This window comes from Nelumbo lutea, chromosome 2, assembly GCF_056320005.1.
Source record: "Nelumbo lutea isolate HS-2025 chromosome 2, American lotus-T2T, whole genome shotgun sequence".
NCBI lineage: Eukaryota > Viridiplantae > Streptophyta > Magnoliopsida > Proteales > Nelumbonaceae > Nelumbo > Nelumbo lutea.
The window spans coordinates 30,717,693-30,733,906 of NC_142685.1; the positions used below are offsets into that span (position 1 = coordinate 30,717,693).

Here is a 16,214-nt window from a genome sequence, read left to right on the forward strand (position 1 = left end):
ATGCAGTGCTTACCTCTTGTTTTCTGATTAATCGGATGCCCACGTTCATCCTTGATGGTCAGTCTCCATTTCAGGTCTTGTTTCCCTCTTTGTCTCCGTTCCCTCTTACGCCGAGAGTTTTTGGGTGTGTCTGTTTTGTCCATAATCTGGGTCCTGGGAACGACAAGTTTGATGCCCGTTCTCTCAAGTGCATCTTCCTTGGCTATTCTCGGACCCAGAAAGGGTATAGGTGTTACCATCCTGGTTCTCGACGGTCCTTTGTGTGTGCTGATGCCAGTTTCTTTGAGTCTACTCCGTTCTTTTTGGGGCCTGATGATGCTTCTTCCTCCTCATCACCTCCTCCCCTTCCACTTCCCGTTGTCGATCCTCAGTTTGTTCCAATTGTGACCAAATCCTTACCTCTAGTGCCACCACCTGTTGAACGCCCACCTATCCGTCATGTGTATACACATTGCCCACGTGCACCGGCTACTACTCCTCCGGCTACATCTCCGTCGACGGATCCGGCACCAGAACCCCACTTGGCATCCGAGATTGATCTACCCATTGCTTTGCGGAAAGGTAAACGTACTTGCACCCTTCATCCCATTTCTAATTATGTTTCTCTTACTCACCTTTCCGCTTCCCATCGCTAGTTTGTTACCTTGTTATCATCAGTTATTGTTCCTAAACATGTCCAAGAAGCCCTTGCCTCTCCAGGGTGGTGCCGTGCCATGGAAGAAGAACTCTCAGCCCTTCATCATAATCATACTTGGGACCTCGTTGCTCTTCCTCCTGGGAAGCAAGCTGTTGGTTGTAACTGGGTTTATACGGTTAAGTATCTGCTTGATGGTAGTGTTGAACGCCTGAAAGCGCGATTAGTTGCAAAAGGGTACTCCCAAACCTATTGCATTGACTACACAGAGACCTTCTCACCGGTTGCTAATATAGGGTCAGTTCGTATTGTGATCTCTCTTGCAGCCATGTATGAGTGGCCACTATATCAACTTGATATCAAGAATGCCTTTTTGCATGGTGACTTACTCGAGGAGGTCTACATGGAGCAACCTCCAAGGTTTGTTGCTCAGGGGGAGGATGGTAAGGTGTGCAGACTAAGGAAGGCTATATATGGGCTTAAACAGTCTCCTCGAGCATGGTTTGGTAGGTTCAGTGAGGTGGTAAAGAAGTTTGGCATGAAACAATGCAAGGTTGACCATTCTGTATTTAGTCATGACTCTCCGGGAGGAAAAATACTGTTGGTGGTGTATGTAGATGATATTGTTATTACTGCGAATGATAACATTGGTATTGATAGGCTGAAGACTTATCTGTAGGATCACTTTCAGACAAAGGATCTGGGTAAACTGAAATACTTCTTGGGGATAGAGGTAGTGAGATCCAAGTATGGGATTAACCTGTGCCAGAGGAAGTATGTGCTTGATTTGCTGGAAGAAACAGGCTTGTTGGGTGCCAAACCAGCTGAAACACCCATGGACACAAATACCAAGCTAAGCAGTGATATGGATGAAGTGTTTGAAGACCCTGGCAGATACCGACGACTTGTGGGCAAACTGAACTACCTAACAATTACCAGACCAGACATCTCATTTGTAGTTAGTGTGGTAAGCCAGTTCATGCAAAAACCTTTGACTCATTGAAATGCGGTTTTGAGAATTGTGAAGTATCTAAAGGGGCCCCGGGTCGCGGTCTAATATACAAGAGTGGGGGAAAACTTGAAATAGAAGGGTATTCTGATACTGATTAGGCCGGTTCTATGTCTGATAGGCAGTCTACTATAGGCTATTGCACGTTTCTGCGAGGTAACCTGGTGACATGGAAAAGTAAGAAGCAGACGATTGTGGCAAGAAGCAATGCAGAGGCAGAATATAGGGCTATGGCGCATACCGCTTGTGAATTAGTGTGGCTAAGGAACCTTCTACAGGAAGTAGGGTACAACATTAACACTCCAATGAAGTTCTATTGTGATAATCAGGCTGCAATTCATATCTCCTCTAATCCAGTGTTTCAAAAAGAACCAAGCACATTGAGGTTGACTGTCACTTTGTGAGGGAGAAGATGCTGAATGGAGAGCTAGACACTACACATGTTAATACAAGAAATTAGTGAGCTGACTTATTTACAAAAGGCTTGAGTCGGGGAAGAGTGGACTACATATGTAACAAGCTGGGAGTATATGATATATACTCACCAGCTTGAGGGGGAGTGTTAGCGTAGGGGTATTTCTGTCTTTATACCTTGATTGATGTTGCTGATCTGTAATGTTGTGTTGAAACATGTGCTCTTAACTTAAGTAAGGGCACATAGGTCTTTTTAGTTATGTTTTAATAATAATATAAATACTTACTGGCCGACTGGGAGAAGTCATGTTGACTCTTTCAGTTCGAACCAGAATTCTCTCCTCTCTTTCATTCTTTCTCTCTTTCTCTATCACTCTATCTTCTTCTACATAACTGAACTCAGTCAGGCCGAACTCTAAGGCAGACCTGAATTCTAACAGTATCAAACAGAGTGGAATAGCAGAAGAGAATTCTTGTAGCCGACCCCATGTAGATGGAACAAGGCTTAGAATTTAAAATAGGATCTACTACTTCATCTATACATTCTTAAAGTTTCAGTAAAATTTTCTTGTCAATCTATTAGTTTCATTTTTTTAATTCTTTACGACAGTTGGTTACAAAATTACTTCCTATAGAATTTAAAAGAGGATCTACTACTTCATCTATACATTCTTAAAGTTGTTTCAGTAAGATATTCTTGTCAATCTGTTAGTTTCATTTTTTTTATATTCTTTACAACAGTTAGTCACTATATTTGTGATGAATTTTTTTCTGCCAAAGGAGGAAACTTGCACTCAAACACAACAGAAATTAATGGTTCTATGCTTGCAGGCCAAAGAAGAGTCAGAACTTCCTGAATTCATCCTTGGAACAGTTCGCTTAAACCGAGTGAGGCTTGACTCTGCAGTACCTTTTGAGGCTTGAGGTTCTCCTGGTTGATATTCACCTTTTATGGTTTTAGGTTCTCAGTGCTTCCAGCAATTTTTGCCAAATGTCTCATATGATCACTTCATTTGCTCAATGAATATTAACAAATATTTGATAATTATCATCCTGTCCTTTCATCTCAATTCTAATCAAGCAGTTTCTTTATATAGCTCTAGTTTGGGTGAAAAAGAAACAAGGTTTAAGAAGTGCATATTGATTGAAATTTATATTACTTTACATGTCTGCATATTGATTATCAAATTAGCTTTCTTTTAGGTACAATGAAATTTATATTACTTTACATATCTGCATATTTTAATTTTTCTACCTAGCTCATATTTCACGTAAGCTATTGAAGTATATATATTTCTTATGCACTTCTACAAATTAATAATTAGAGCTTTAAATTTATTGTACTTCATATATTTTAAAAATTTATTTGAGTTTCCCTAGTGTATCCATGTCTATCTTGATATTTTCACTGTATCTATGTACCTCCAAAGCATATCCAGGTATGTCTCTTAAAATTGCCTTTTGAACCTTGGATATGAGAAAGCTATTCTAGATCTTGCAAGTGATTTGAGGCAGTATAGGCTGTAGCTTTTGTTTGTGAGTATTGGACTAGCCGACTAGGATATATTCAGAAGATTTTTTTTCAACAACTTCTAAGTTTGATCGTATCAACCGAAGCTTGTAGTTTAGAGCCATGAACCATTTTTTCTTTTCCTTTTCAGTGTGAATTAAACGGCTCTCTTACAGAACAAGGTCATTAGGCGAGGGTGGATTAACTCAAGGTTTATGATACGACCTGACTCTATCAACTTTTAGTTCATGTCTTATCACTAGTAGATAAAAATAAAGTCATAGAGTTGGTTTTTAACATCTGACCTCAACCCTAACCCAACCCATCGATTTCCAGTAGGATTTGGGTTGGGTTGGTTTGGGTTCAGATTAGCCCAATTTTTTCACCTTTTTGCTTAAAAAAATGTTCTCACTACTTAAATTTAGGATTTTCCATTTAAGGTTAACTATTTATGGCAATTTTTTGGTAATCTAATCTACCATATTACATGAAAAAGAGAAACTTTGCCTTAAAATTGTTGATATATATAGACATGTTTCAATATTTGTTTATGTACATAAAGACAATAGGGGTGTTCGACAACACGGTTTTGTTTTTGAAAACAAAAACAACTACGACGGCAGCAAAGTTATATTGCTTTTGCTGATGTGTCAGTTTTATGTTTTCAAAACTAAAACCAACTATATTGTCAAAACCCCCTTAATATGATATTTATATATACAAATACAAGACACCTCCAATTCTCATTAGGTGGGGTTGCCTAAAGCATAATCCTAAACTAACCTGAAGATAAAACCTGTTCATAATTCACATATTTCAATCCTAACCTTAACCTGATCTTCAACCCAACCCGCCTTTCTTTCGGGTTGGGTTTTGAGTAACCCGGCCCAATTTACATCCTTACACCTACTTACTATGGAGATACAGATCCAACCCTAGAAGCATATTCCTGTCAAATGATACACTCAAAAGAACCAAGAAAAAACGAATATTTCTCCATATGCGTCTTAATAATCAAACCGTGATCTGTAGAAGAGAATGATCTAAAAAGCAAGCCTGGAACATACAGCATAAATCACTTGATGTCAGGTCAATTTCTTTTAGGAGTGATGTTTCCTCTGTACTGTTACATAATTATGTCAATAGTCCTTCAAATTTGGAATCTGATTTCGTCAATCTCTGCCAAAACGGCATGATTTTTCCACGCCATGATACATCAGGCAGGGGAGGATTGGCACTCATATTGATTGCTAATAAGATGAAATGGTTTTGTTCTTAATTCTAAATGGCATTTGATGACAGAATGTCTTCGTCTAAAATTGTAGATATTTCCTGTACTTAAGAAGTAAAATGATTGCATTGGTTTCTGAAGTCTGAACTGCTCATCTCTTTGCAATAGAATTGCCAGTCCACATTGGTTCCCAAACAGCGAAATTCAAAGTATTGATACATATAACATCTCGGTTTTTGAGCCCACTGATTTTCTTTTTTTTCTGAACAGGGGTTTCTAAGTGCAACCTTTAGAACCCCTCCCTATTAAAGTAAAGACTATTTCACACTTGAAAGTTGAAACCCATAATGCATTTTATCGATACTTCGCATCTTGCCCAACAGTCGGGGCCAATCCAACCAAATCCAGTCACTGAGAAAGTAAGAAGTCTACAACCAAAGATGAATATTCAGTGAAAGCTGTACCCATGAGAAGCACTTTGCTTCATGAAATCCAACATTATAAGAAAACAAAACCATCACAAAGATAGCATCAATGATGAGAAGACAGCTTAATTAAACTTTGCATTTTTGCATGACCATCTGGACAATGTGGTTTCTGACAATCCAAGAATACAGACGTTTGGTTTTTCTCTATCTTTCCTATGTCATGGCCTTGTCAAGCTCGCTTTGCATTCATGGCACAACTGTACAAGGAACATGCTAATCAAGATTGTTCACCCGGGAGGTCCTGTTGAACTCCATGACCGACCTGTTCTTGCAGCAGAGATCATGCTTCAAAAATCGAAATCCAAGATGTGCGTCATACCCTTATGTGTTCCAACAACCAAACACCAGAGATCATTCACATGCCGGGCAAGAAGTTCCATGTTGTACACTTTGTTCCCACAAGCACCAGTAGGAAGCTTCAACAGCTCTCCTCGAGATATTCTCAGTCACCCACTCAAGACAAAGGTAAACAACAGAAACATTGAGACGAACAGGATGATGAGGTGGCTGGCTTCTAGCTGTTGGTTGTTTGTTAACAAGAACAAAATTGGTAATCTACCAGATATCTGTTTGAAAGAATTCAATGATCAGAGGTATAAGCCTGCAAATGTCTGTAAAAATTTCATTAAGGAAATGGAGAAAGTAGGGTGCCTCTAAGATGGCAATTGCTTCATATGTTCGGTCAAAAGAACTGAGCCCAAGTCTAACATCAATTATTCAAGTTTCAAGTTCCGATCTTCCAGTTCATTTGTATCCTATGAATATTGAATCAAAGGAACTCAGTGGGAAAATTACCAAGGGATATACATGAATCGCATCAAAGGGGTCCCTTTGAGAGGAAAGTACCATTTGATCATTGACAACCTAATCAAAGGAATAAACTGACCAGTTAAATACATATTTCACTTATACAGGGGATTAACTCGTTTACTACACAATTGTATTGCACCTTTTGTGATGAAAACTTAGGCTCAGTTTGGAAGGAGTGTAAATACAAATTTGTAGAGTACAAAACCTTGTATTTTGTATTATTTTGTATGTATTTACACAGTGCATAATTGTATTTGTACTCCTTTCAAACTGAGCCTTAGCTTTTCATGCTATTTACATCAGGGCAATTTGAAAGGAATGGAAATAAAGTTCACTGTAAAAGAGGCAGAAATCGTAGGCTCATAGATTGACTTTTTCAGTCTAAAATTTGCATCCATCTTATGCTTTATGAAGAAACTAAGGCAGACCAAGTTGATTTTGGACATCCTATCATTTCCACCATGCTTCAGCAATTGGAATTGAGGTTACTCTGTATCTAAAGACTCTTTCATCCGAGTGTCTTGCTTATACACCCAGTAGCATCTAAGGAGGATGGGGCAGTCAAGCATCTACAAGCGTCTAACCACAGGAAGAGCTGAAGCTGCCCAAGCCCAAAACTTGAACCCATTACTAAATTTTATTATAGTCTCAAATCTAGTAGAAATTCATCATGCAAGGAGACTCTCCAACGTATTTTCCATCTCTAAACCCAAGGATTCTGGCAATTAGTACTGATATCATCATACCGACATGGTGTTGATCATAGACCATGCGATATAAATGTACTCACAAGGTTACAAAAAAGCATGAACAGAGCACTGAAGCTGACCCCACATCCTTGTTGCAGGAACCACACTTGGAGGATTTCGAATCCCCCCTTGTTGCAGGAACCACACTTAGAGGATTTCGAATCCCCATCACGGTAACCGGAGGGATAGTGGGTCAATCATGATACAACATGTCAGCCTGGCAAATGGACCCCACGTGTATGAAGCTGACGTGGGTATCATGATTGAGATTGACCCAGTATCAGTGGCACTGTAGAGGGCTTCATCATGATCGGATGGTTTGAACTTGGTACTCTTCCTGGCGAATGGAGTAGCTTTTGGAATTTGGATGATGGTCCGTCCAGACTCCATGTCGATTATCTGGTGTCTGCATACTGCAGAGAATGGTTCATTTCCTTGTAACTTCAAATCTAATTGAAGAAAGATAGCCCTTAGTCCATATAGAAGATAGCCCACTGCTTTCTGCTTTCTATATAACAACTTCAAGTTGCTACTGTTTTCATTGTAATTTGCTAGTGTTGAGTTAAAATATCAAGCTAGTGATTATCCTGCCCTGTGGCCCCTGCCTCACCCCCTTTTTCATCAAACATCAATCTGTATGGGAAACTTCGCGATTTCAATGACCCCGATCATGACCCTTTATCGCTTTATGAATAAATTTCTCTAAATTTAATCACTTGTAATCTTCAGTCAGAAGTATACGAATGATGCATCCAAATGAACAGATACTATGCTCATTCTCCCACGCTATTCTCTTAAAAAGTCTTACCCGCCTGCCGGAAATTGGGCTTTGAGTGACGACAGCGATTTCGCTTTTCAGTCCATGGAGATGCAAGAGACATGGACCAGGTCCATTAAGATGCAGGCAAGACATACTGAACTGAATATCAACAGCCGAGCAGGACCCACCAATTAAAGGGTCCCACGGCAACCAACCCGAATAGGCTATAGTGGGGACCCACATGTCACCTCACTCCCAACCATGGATCTTCTAGGGGATTCCACCTTCACAAGTTAGACACAAATAAATGGACAAGGAAAACAGCAGATCGACCAATGATGCTTCAACGCCAGGGTCGAGGACTGGGATTCTCACACTTTCACTACTTCCCATTCATATCCATCTCTGCTAAAATCATTGGATTCTCTCTCTCTAAAAGGCAGAGAAACAGAGGTGCAGATGGAATAGCCATGAATCTCCATTCCCCAATGCCTATATCCAAAAAAACTACCAACCCACTGATCCCCTTCAACTAAAAGCAACCCAATTAGATTCACGTCGTCATTTGCTCCTTCATGAACTTTCTACAGTCCCCATGCATGAAGCGTTACCCTTGACAGCAATCTTGCAAAGAACTTGAGCTTCCTCTAACTGGGTGTCTTGGCATATACAATGCGAGTTCCAACTGTGATGTTTTGGAGCTTAGCCCAAGTTTTTCTCGTCGCTCTAGCACTTACAACAGCAGTTCCAGCGGTTGATGTCTTCTCGGCGGCATTGCTGGGACTAAAGTCGGAGTTTGTAGATGGCTCAAACAGTTTGTCTGATTGGTCGGTTTCCCCTTATGGGAGCTCGACCAAGGCAATCTATGCTTGTTCTTGGTCTGGAGTCACTTGTACCAAGAATTCCAGCATGGTTGTTGGTTTGGACCTCTCCAAGAGGAATATCTCTGGTGCGGTATCTGGCAAGCATATCAAGCTATTGGTTGATCTGGTGGACCTCAACCTCAGCTACAACTCCTTCTCCGGACATCTTCCAGTCGAAATGTTCAATCTCACCAACCTGAGAAGCCTGGATATCAGTAGAAACAATCTCAGTGGCCGCTTCCCTGCTGGGATTTGTGCTGTCCAACACCTGGAGGTTCTTGATGCATTCAGCAATAGTTTCTCAGGTCCCCTGCCGCAGGACGTCTCACAGCTGGAGTCTCTCAAGGTACTGAACTTAGCTGGTAGTTACTTTGAGGGTCTAATCCCAGCAGAGTATGGGTCTTTCCAGAAATTGGAGTTGCTTCATCTTGCAGGAAATTTACTGGATGGTGAAATCCCTTCAGAGCTGGGGAAACTCAAAACACTGACCCATATGGAGATTGGCTACAACACATACCAGGGCAATATCCCATGGCAACTAGGAAATATGAGCAGGCTTCAGTATCTAGACATTGCAGGTGCAAACCTCTCTGGTCCAATCCCAAATCGTCTCTGCAATCTCACCAACCTTCAATCCCTGTTCCTGTTCAGGAACCAACTCACTGGATCAATCCCATGGTGTTTTGGCAATATTGTGCCTCTCACAAACTTAGATCTCTCTGACAATCAAATTTCTGGGCCCATTCCAGAGAGTATTGCAGAGTTGAGAAACCTACGTCTGCTTAGCCTCATGTACAATGATATGAGTGGCTCTGTCCCAGAGGGAATTGCAGAACTTCCACTCTTGGAAACACTTTTGATATGGAGCAATTTCTTCTCTGGACCATTGCCACTGACCTTGGGCAGGAACTCTAAACTTAAATGGGTTGATGTTTCTACAAATAGTTTCACAGGGGGGATTCCACCAGATTTATGTGCAGGAGGTATGTTGTTTAAGCTTATCCTGTTCTCAAACAATTTTACAGGTAGGCTTCCTCATACTCTCACAAACTGCTCTTCTCTTGTTCGTCTCCGGGTTGAAGACAACTCCCTCTCTGGTGAGATTCCATTGAAATTTAGCCTTATTCCTGATATCACATATGTAGATATCTCTAGTAACATGTTTACAGGAGGGATCCCCCAAGACATATTTCAAGCTTCCAAACTTCAGTACTTCAATGTCTCTCAAAATCCGGGCCTAGGAGGTGTAATTCCTGCAAGCATATGGTCTCTTCCACTTCGAAATTTTTCAGCATCCTCCTGCAACATTTCAGGCAGTTTGCCTCCATTCGAATCTTGCAACTCCCTTTCTGTACTTGAACTAAATGGAAACAGATTATCAGGGATTGTACCAGATAGTGTGGCCAATTGCCATGTTCTTGTGAGGATGAGTTTAGCTAACAATAACTTGATAGGTTATATACCCGCTGAGCTTGGAAATATTCCCACTCTCAGTGTCCTAGACCTATCACAAAATAAACTCAAGGGATCCATACCAGCCAAGTTTGGAAATTCTTCAAGCTTAATGCTTTTAAATGTGTCTTTCAATGATATGTCTGGCCCTGTTCCTCCAGGAAAGAATTTCAGATTGATGGATTCAAGTGCCTTTGTTGGGAACCCGCACCTATGTGGAGAACCTCTGCAACCCTGTCCTTATTCAAAAGAAATTTCTGATATGACTCTTTTTGGATTAGGGAGCAAAAGCAAAGAAAAGTCTGTATGGATTCTGTTGTTTTGTGTGGGAGTAGTTTTAATCTTCCTAGTATCAGCTTTGGCCATCTTTCATTTTCAACGAGGAAGTACAAACAAATGAAAAATGGTTCTGTTGCAATAAACATATGTCCTATCTTCTTTATGATTACTTGCCAAATGGAAACCAGGTAAAAATGATGAAAATGAAAAGAAAGCCAATAATTAGTGTTATCCTGCAATTGGTCAGCTGAACACAAACTTGTGATTGGAATTGCGAAGGGTTTGCGCTTCCTTCACCATTACTGTTAACCTGCAATTGCCCATGGAGATCTAAAGGTAAGCAACATAGTGTTTGATGAAAAATATGGAGCCCTGCCTGACTGATTTTGAGTTGAAAACGTTGATACAGATAAAAGAAGATCCACTCCCAGAGAGCTATTATGAATCAGGAACAGGTATACTTCTGTTTGCTTGCTCTCTTGCAAATACCATTCCACCATTTCAAACAAATTCACAAAGCATTGTCCCAACCACATGGTGTTGGTTGTACAAGTCGTGTGTTGGTTTTCCACCTTCAAGGGTCATATCTTCTGTCAAATTGTGAGTTTGTGACTCCCCAGATAATTTCATACAATATCAACCCAGGTCATTGCAAACAAACATGGGCCTTTATTAGAAGCCCCAAGTAAACCAAGTCTTTAGAAATATCTTACATTCAAGACACTTTTTGAGCTTTAATCGAATCATAAAGAGGTAAAATGAAAAGGTCACGACTTAATTAGTTGTGTTTTGATCATTTCAGTTCTAATGGCATCCCCAGCTCAATGCTTACACTGAAGAATAAAGGTTTTACTATTTGGTTCTTATGTCCTCCCCACTACAGGGTTATGTTGAAAATTAGAAGTTACTCTACTTTCTCCAAAATAAACAAAAGGCAGGTTTTAATTCTTTTGCCAACTAAACCTTAAAAGAGGTCATATTCCATTTATACCTTTGTATGAAAAAACTCAACATCATGGTGTCCTATATGCTATTATCTTACTCTATGGTTTGGTATTTATCTGAAGTTTAAATTGTTCTAACCCGTGTCAGGTGATCTCAACACTGTCATAAAAGATGAGCCGTGTAGGGATATTTACAGCTTTGGCAAAATCCTTGTGGAAATTATAAGTAATGGCAGACTAACAAAGGGAGGAGAACCCATACAGAGCAAACCAAAAGAAGCCATTCTAAGAGAGATTTGTGATGATAACGAGGTTGGTCCCAGTGATGCACTGAGGGAGGAAATACACCTGGTTCTTTAAATTGCTTTACTATGTACCAGGAACAAACCATTTGATGGACTATGCATGGCAGATGCACTGGCACTTGGGGACACAAAGAAAAGTGCAGTGATTAAGTGCTATCTATATTTTCACTTGATTACCTTATTCTGTTGTAATTAAATAGTTTTTGCACTATAAATTAATGCCTATCAGTCTGAATATTATTCAAATCTGCAGGGGTAAGGCTGTGTACATCTGTCCCTCCCCAGACCCTGCGTTGGCAAGAGCTTGTGCATTGGGCTGCCCTTTATCTCTAAAAGGACTACAGATCACTTGTTTAATCTATATAAATCTTTATATGGCCAAAATATTTACAAAATATCTAGTTTCAGGCCCACACTTAGGTTCCTCATCCAATATTATGCTCCTATAGTATGCTTCTGACAGATTGATGTAGGATGAGTAGGAGTCCTACTCCTACCAACTAGGAACATCAAGGGCAATTCCAAGTTTAAATTGTTACTGCATAGTAGGTGCAATAGAAGGCATCATAGGAACAATGAGCTGAGAGTTTGATGTGAAAGAAATAGGCTAAGATACTCCACATGTGACATCTGAAGAACTTTCACCAATAACAATACCTTCCTCTATAAGATAAGCTTCCAACATGGCATTTAAAATATCAAGTTTGTGATCTATTGCAGCAAACTTCTGCTCAAACTTGCCATCCATTGCAATAGCTTTCTACTCCAAACCATGGAGTCAATCCTACTTTGTTTCATGGCTATGTACAAAATCATCAAATTTAGTATGGACTTCTTTCATAGTAGTCATTATCATGATTTGAAACCAAATCATGGAGTCATGTATTCAAGGTAGGCTCTAATACCTAACTGATGTAGGATGAGTTTGGGTCCAACTAACTTGGGATTTGGTGGTGGCATTCGTGGGATGAGTGATGGACTTTGGGTGATTAGAGATTAAGAACATGGATGGAAGAATAAGTAGAATGTTTCTGTCCACCAAAGAATGAGCAAGAAACCAGAAAGAGAGAGAAGATCTCTTGCTGTTATGGTAAACAGCAAAGAGACAGATTGCTTTGAGAGGAATAACTGAGAGAGAGAAAGAAGGGGAAAAAAGAGAATTTCTAGTAACAACCAAAATTCACTAAACCAAACTTTAGTTCATCAAAACTCTCTCTTTCAATTCCAATTACAATGATTCTATTCAATTTATTAATTCAGATTCCCTTCATAGACTCCTCTTTGGACTAAAAAAAAATGATCCAAAACAACTCCTAATTGCTTTAGAACCAAGGCAAATCAATAACCACTTAAATAAGGACTCTAACTCCTAAATAACTTTAATAACACTTTCCTAACCCTTGTTCTGAAATTGGTATAGTAAATAAAAAATAGAAAATAAATGAATATTGCTAACAACTAGAACCTTGTTCTGAAATTGATAGTTTGGAAATAAAAATATGGAAAACAGAACTTTGTTTTTAAGACACCAATAACTAGAAAATAAATAAAAATAAAACTGAAACAATACCAATACCCTATAACCCAAATTTTCTGAAACTGGTATAGGAATTGGAATATTGGTTTGTCTCCCCATAAATTCTTTCCTTGCTTCTTTCTCTGCATCACAGATACTAGAAATTTTATCAAGGACAAGTAGTGAAATCCAGCAAAGTAAGCAGGTTCTTCATACCTAACAATGTCTCCTTGTAACAAATATCAGAAACTTCATGAAAGACAAATAGTGAACTTCAGCAACTTCCATAACAAAAATTGCTGCTTCTCAAAATTGTCAAAAAAGAGTTGAGCTATTAATGCATGTTCTTAATAATATAACAATGATAAAGGAATTCCAGGTAAAAATGAAAAAGCTTATTTATAATGCAAAAGAGAAGATAGGGAAACCATGGACATGCTTTTACGAGTGTTCAAATTAGGTTGATAAACCAAAAACCAAACCAAATAAGCTTTCAGTCGGTTAATTTGGGTATGGTTCAGTTCGGTATTTGTTTTTGTTTTTTTAATTATATTAAATACTTAATGTTTTATTGAATACTTTATACTAATTAATTATTATCTTTCCCAATGACCAATTTGGCAATTCCCTTTTGTCTTTGGGCCCATTCTAACTTTTAATTAATAATAGTTAATTAAAACTTAAATTAATTATTAATTGTTTATTAATGTTTGTGAATAATGACCAATTAGGCAATTTCCCGTTGGCATAGGGCTTTGGGCCTATTCTAACTTTTAATAAATAATGTCTAATTAATTAAAACCTTGGGCTTTGGGGCCATTCTAACTTTTAATTAATAATAGTTAATTAATTAAAACCATTGGGTTTGGGGGCCATTTTAACTTTTAATTAATAACACTTATTAATTATTAACTATTCATGAGTTATTAAATGTTTATCATTTATGTGGAATCAAGGCCTAATCGAACCAAACTGAACTGAATTCCGTTAAGATCAACTCAGTTCTAAACTCTAGTTTGGTTCGGTTGGAGAAAATGATCAAATCGAATAGTCAGTTAGATCCTCGATTTTAATCGAACTGACCGGTTGTACACCCTACATGCATCTAACATGGTTTTATTGAGAATCACAGACCGGTAAATTAAACAAATTTCAGACATCCAGCCTTAACTTTAGATTTGCTATGCTACTGAAGTAATGCTTCAAAAAAATGAAAACCGAAAAACTATAAAGAATTCTTAGAGGTCCTTTCAAGACAAAAAAGTTTATTGTTAATACCAAGGTTCAAAGTATAGATACACCATGATATGGCACAAGGGGTGTATTGGTACTTTACATCTTGTACCACCCTTTTTCTTTTCCTTTTTTTTTTTTTTTTCAAAAACTGGTCAGGGGTAGGTCTTAGGCCTGTCTACTCCTTCGAAACATTCTTATTTAGTGTATCGGTGACCCACCAATACAATACATAAATATTGGCCGATACGGACCGATATATAATAAAATTTTGAACCTTGGTTAAGACATTTCAAGGCAAGTATTAGTAACTTCAAGTATAGATGTTCTCTCCAATGAGACAAGGAGACTATATTACAATATTTTCATATAAAAATTACCAACAAATGGTGGAATAATGAACTCACCAAAATTTTGATGGAAGGTATCCAACAGACTCAGAAACTAAGAAAAGGAGAAAAAAAAAACAAGTGAGGGGAAAGATCCAAGTCCGCAGGGAAGAACAAAAATTGTAATTCAGGAACTGTTCTCTTTTAACTGACACTGTGGTAAGAATCAATGATGGCATCTGCAAGATATTCACATTCTGCCAAAGATAATCCAGCTAGGAATATTCTTCCATCTTGGGTCATGTACACATGCCACTTATTTGTCATGTTTTCGGTCTGGTCAAAATAGCAACAACAATCCAAAAAAAAATTGAATCCGAAATCCTACGAGAAATAAAGATGGCCAATAATGCATCATGGAAATTAGGTTTAGGATGTGAAATAAATACACAAATCCTAGTTTAATTTAACTTGTAACATAGAGAAAACTAGTGATGACCTATCCAACAGATAAATTCTAAACCTGCTCGTGTGCAGAATATACAATCTAAATTTGACTTACCCAGGTTAATATTCTGGAGTTGTTTGGAAACGATGTAAATATATATAGTGTAAAATGGTTCATATAAATTATAAAATTGAGCTAGTTTTGCATTTATAAATTTATCTTCTTACTAAACAGACTTTTAACTGTAATGGATGCAAACATGAATTCCAATAAAGCATATGATTTTTTTTATCAAAAGCCCATTTGAATACAAATTTACTTTATTTTTTTATTGATGTACTTTTATATCTTATTATCAATGTAAATATGCATTGGTCTTCATTTATCAACGCATAAATGTAATGTTGCCAAACATAAGCAAAAGTGAACTAGAGTGTAAATTTACACTGAACCACGATTTACACTCTATTTGCATCGTTTGGATATGTATAGGTAAGTTTGATTGTTTCTGTATTGCAGTAAATACTAAATGTCAAAGAACAGGCCAATATGAAAGAAACGTTGCGAGAGAATCCCACTCATCTGAGTTTTCTCTCCTCTCAAGCAGAAGGTTCTCTGCCTAGAGAGTTAGCATGATCTCAATTTGTCAGTCAGACAGTAAAATTGAGAAGAAAAATTATGATGTAGAATTCTGAATGACGCCCCCGACCCCCCCCCCCCCTGCCTAGAGAGTTAGCATGATCTCAATTTGTCAGTCAGACAGTAAAATTGAGAAGAAAAATTATGATGTAGAATTCTGAATGACGCCCCCCCCCCATAAAAACGCATCTCTTCCGTTCGATATACTCCAATTCCAAGCTTAAGCTTTATATTGATTTGAGTGCTTCAGAGACTCCAAGGGCAAGAAACATTGACAACAACAACCATCAGAAATCATCTAACTCAGATCTGCAGGCAAAACAATGTATACATACATTCCCATTACATTAATTAAATATCAACCACCACATACAAGAGAAATGTGCATTCCTATATATTCTGCCTGTTTGTAACCTCAAGTCAATAGCCATTATTTGACTCCCTTAATATGCATACTCTTTATGTGCTTGGGGAGGGGAAGACAAGGACAAAATAGGCAAAAACAATTATATCTTAAAAATGTATCTAAGAAATCGCATGCAAATACTCACAAACTTACAACCAGGATACTTGTTGAATATCAAATCCTTAAGTGTGTGAA

The 16,214-nt window shown here is 38.3% G+C and overlaps 2 protein-coding genes across 4 annotated transcripts in view; both read left to right on the forward strand.

Moving 5' to 3' along the window:
* LOC148869576 (ENHANCED DISEASE RESISTANCE protein (DUF1336)) overlaps positions 1-3,311 on the forward strand; it is a 143,073-nt gene extending 139,762 nt beyond the window's left edge. For both annotated transcript variants that reach the window (XR_016107843.1, XM_088972529.1), the window contains exon 22: positions 2,889-3,311. Coding sequence is in view for 1 of the 2 variants with exons in the window: in XM_088972529.1 (XP_088828655.1) it covers positions 2,889-2,981 (93 nt within the window). In the remaining variant the exon portion in view is untranslated. The remainder of the gene's footprint in view (positions 1-2,888) is intronic.
* Positions 3,312-7,942: 4,631 nt separating this feature from the next.
* Positions 7,943-11,694, forward strand: LOC148869577 (uncharacterized). 2 transcript variants are annotated; one of them, XM_088968514.1, is made up of 3 exons: positions 7,943-10,654; positions 11,002-11,133; positions 11,292-11,694. In XM_088968514.1, the coding sequence occupies exon 1, from the start codon at positions 8,278-8,280 to the stop codon at positions 10,318-10,320; it is 2,043 nt and encodes a 680-aa protein (XP_088824640.1). In that variant the 5' UTR covers positions 7,943-8,277; the 3' UTR covers positions 10,321-10,654; positions 11,002-11,133; positions 11,292-11,694. The 2 variants fall into 2 exon arrangements, with proteins under 2 accessions (XP_088824640.1, XP_088824639.1); XM_088968513.1 differs by lacking the exon at positions 11,002-11,133 and having other exon boundaries at positions 7,985-10,654.
* The last annotated feature ends 4,520 nt before the right edge of the window (positions 11,695-16,214 follow it).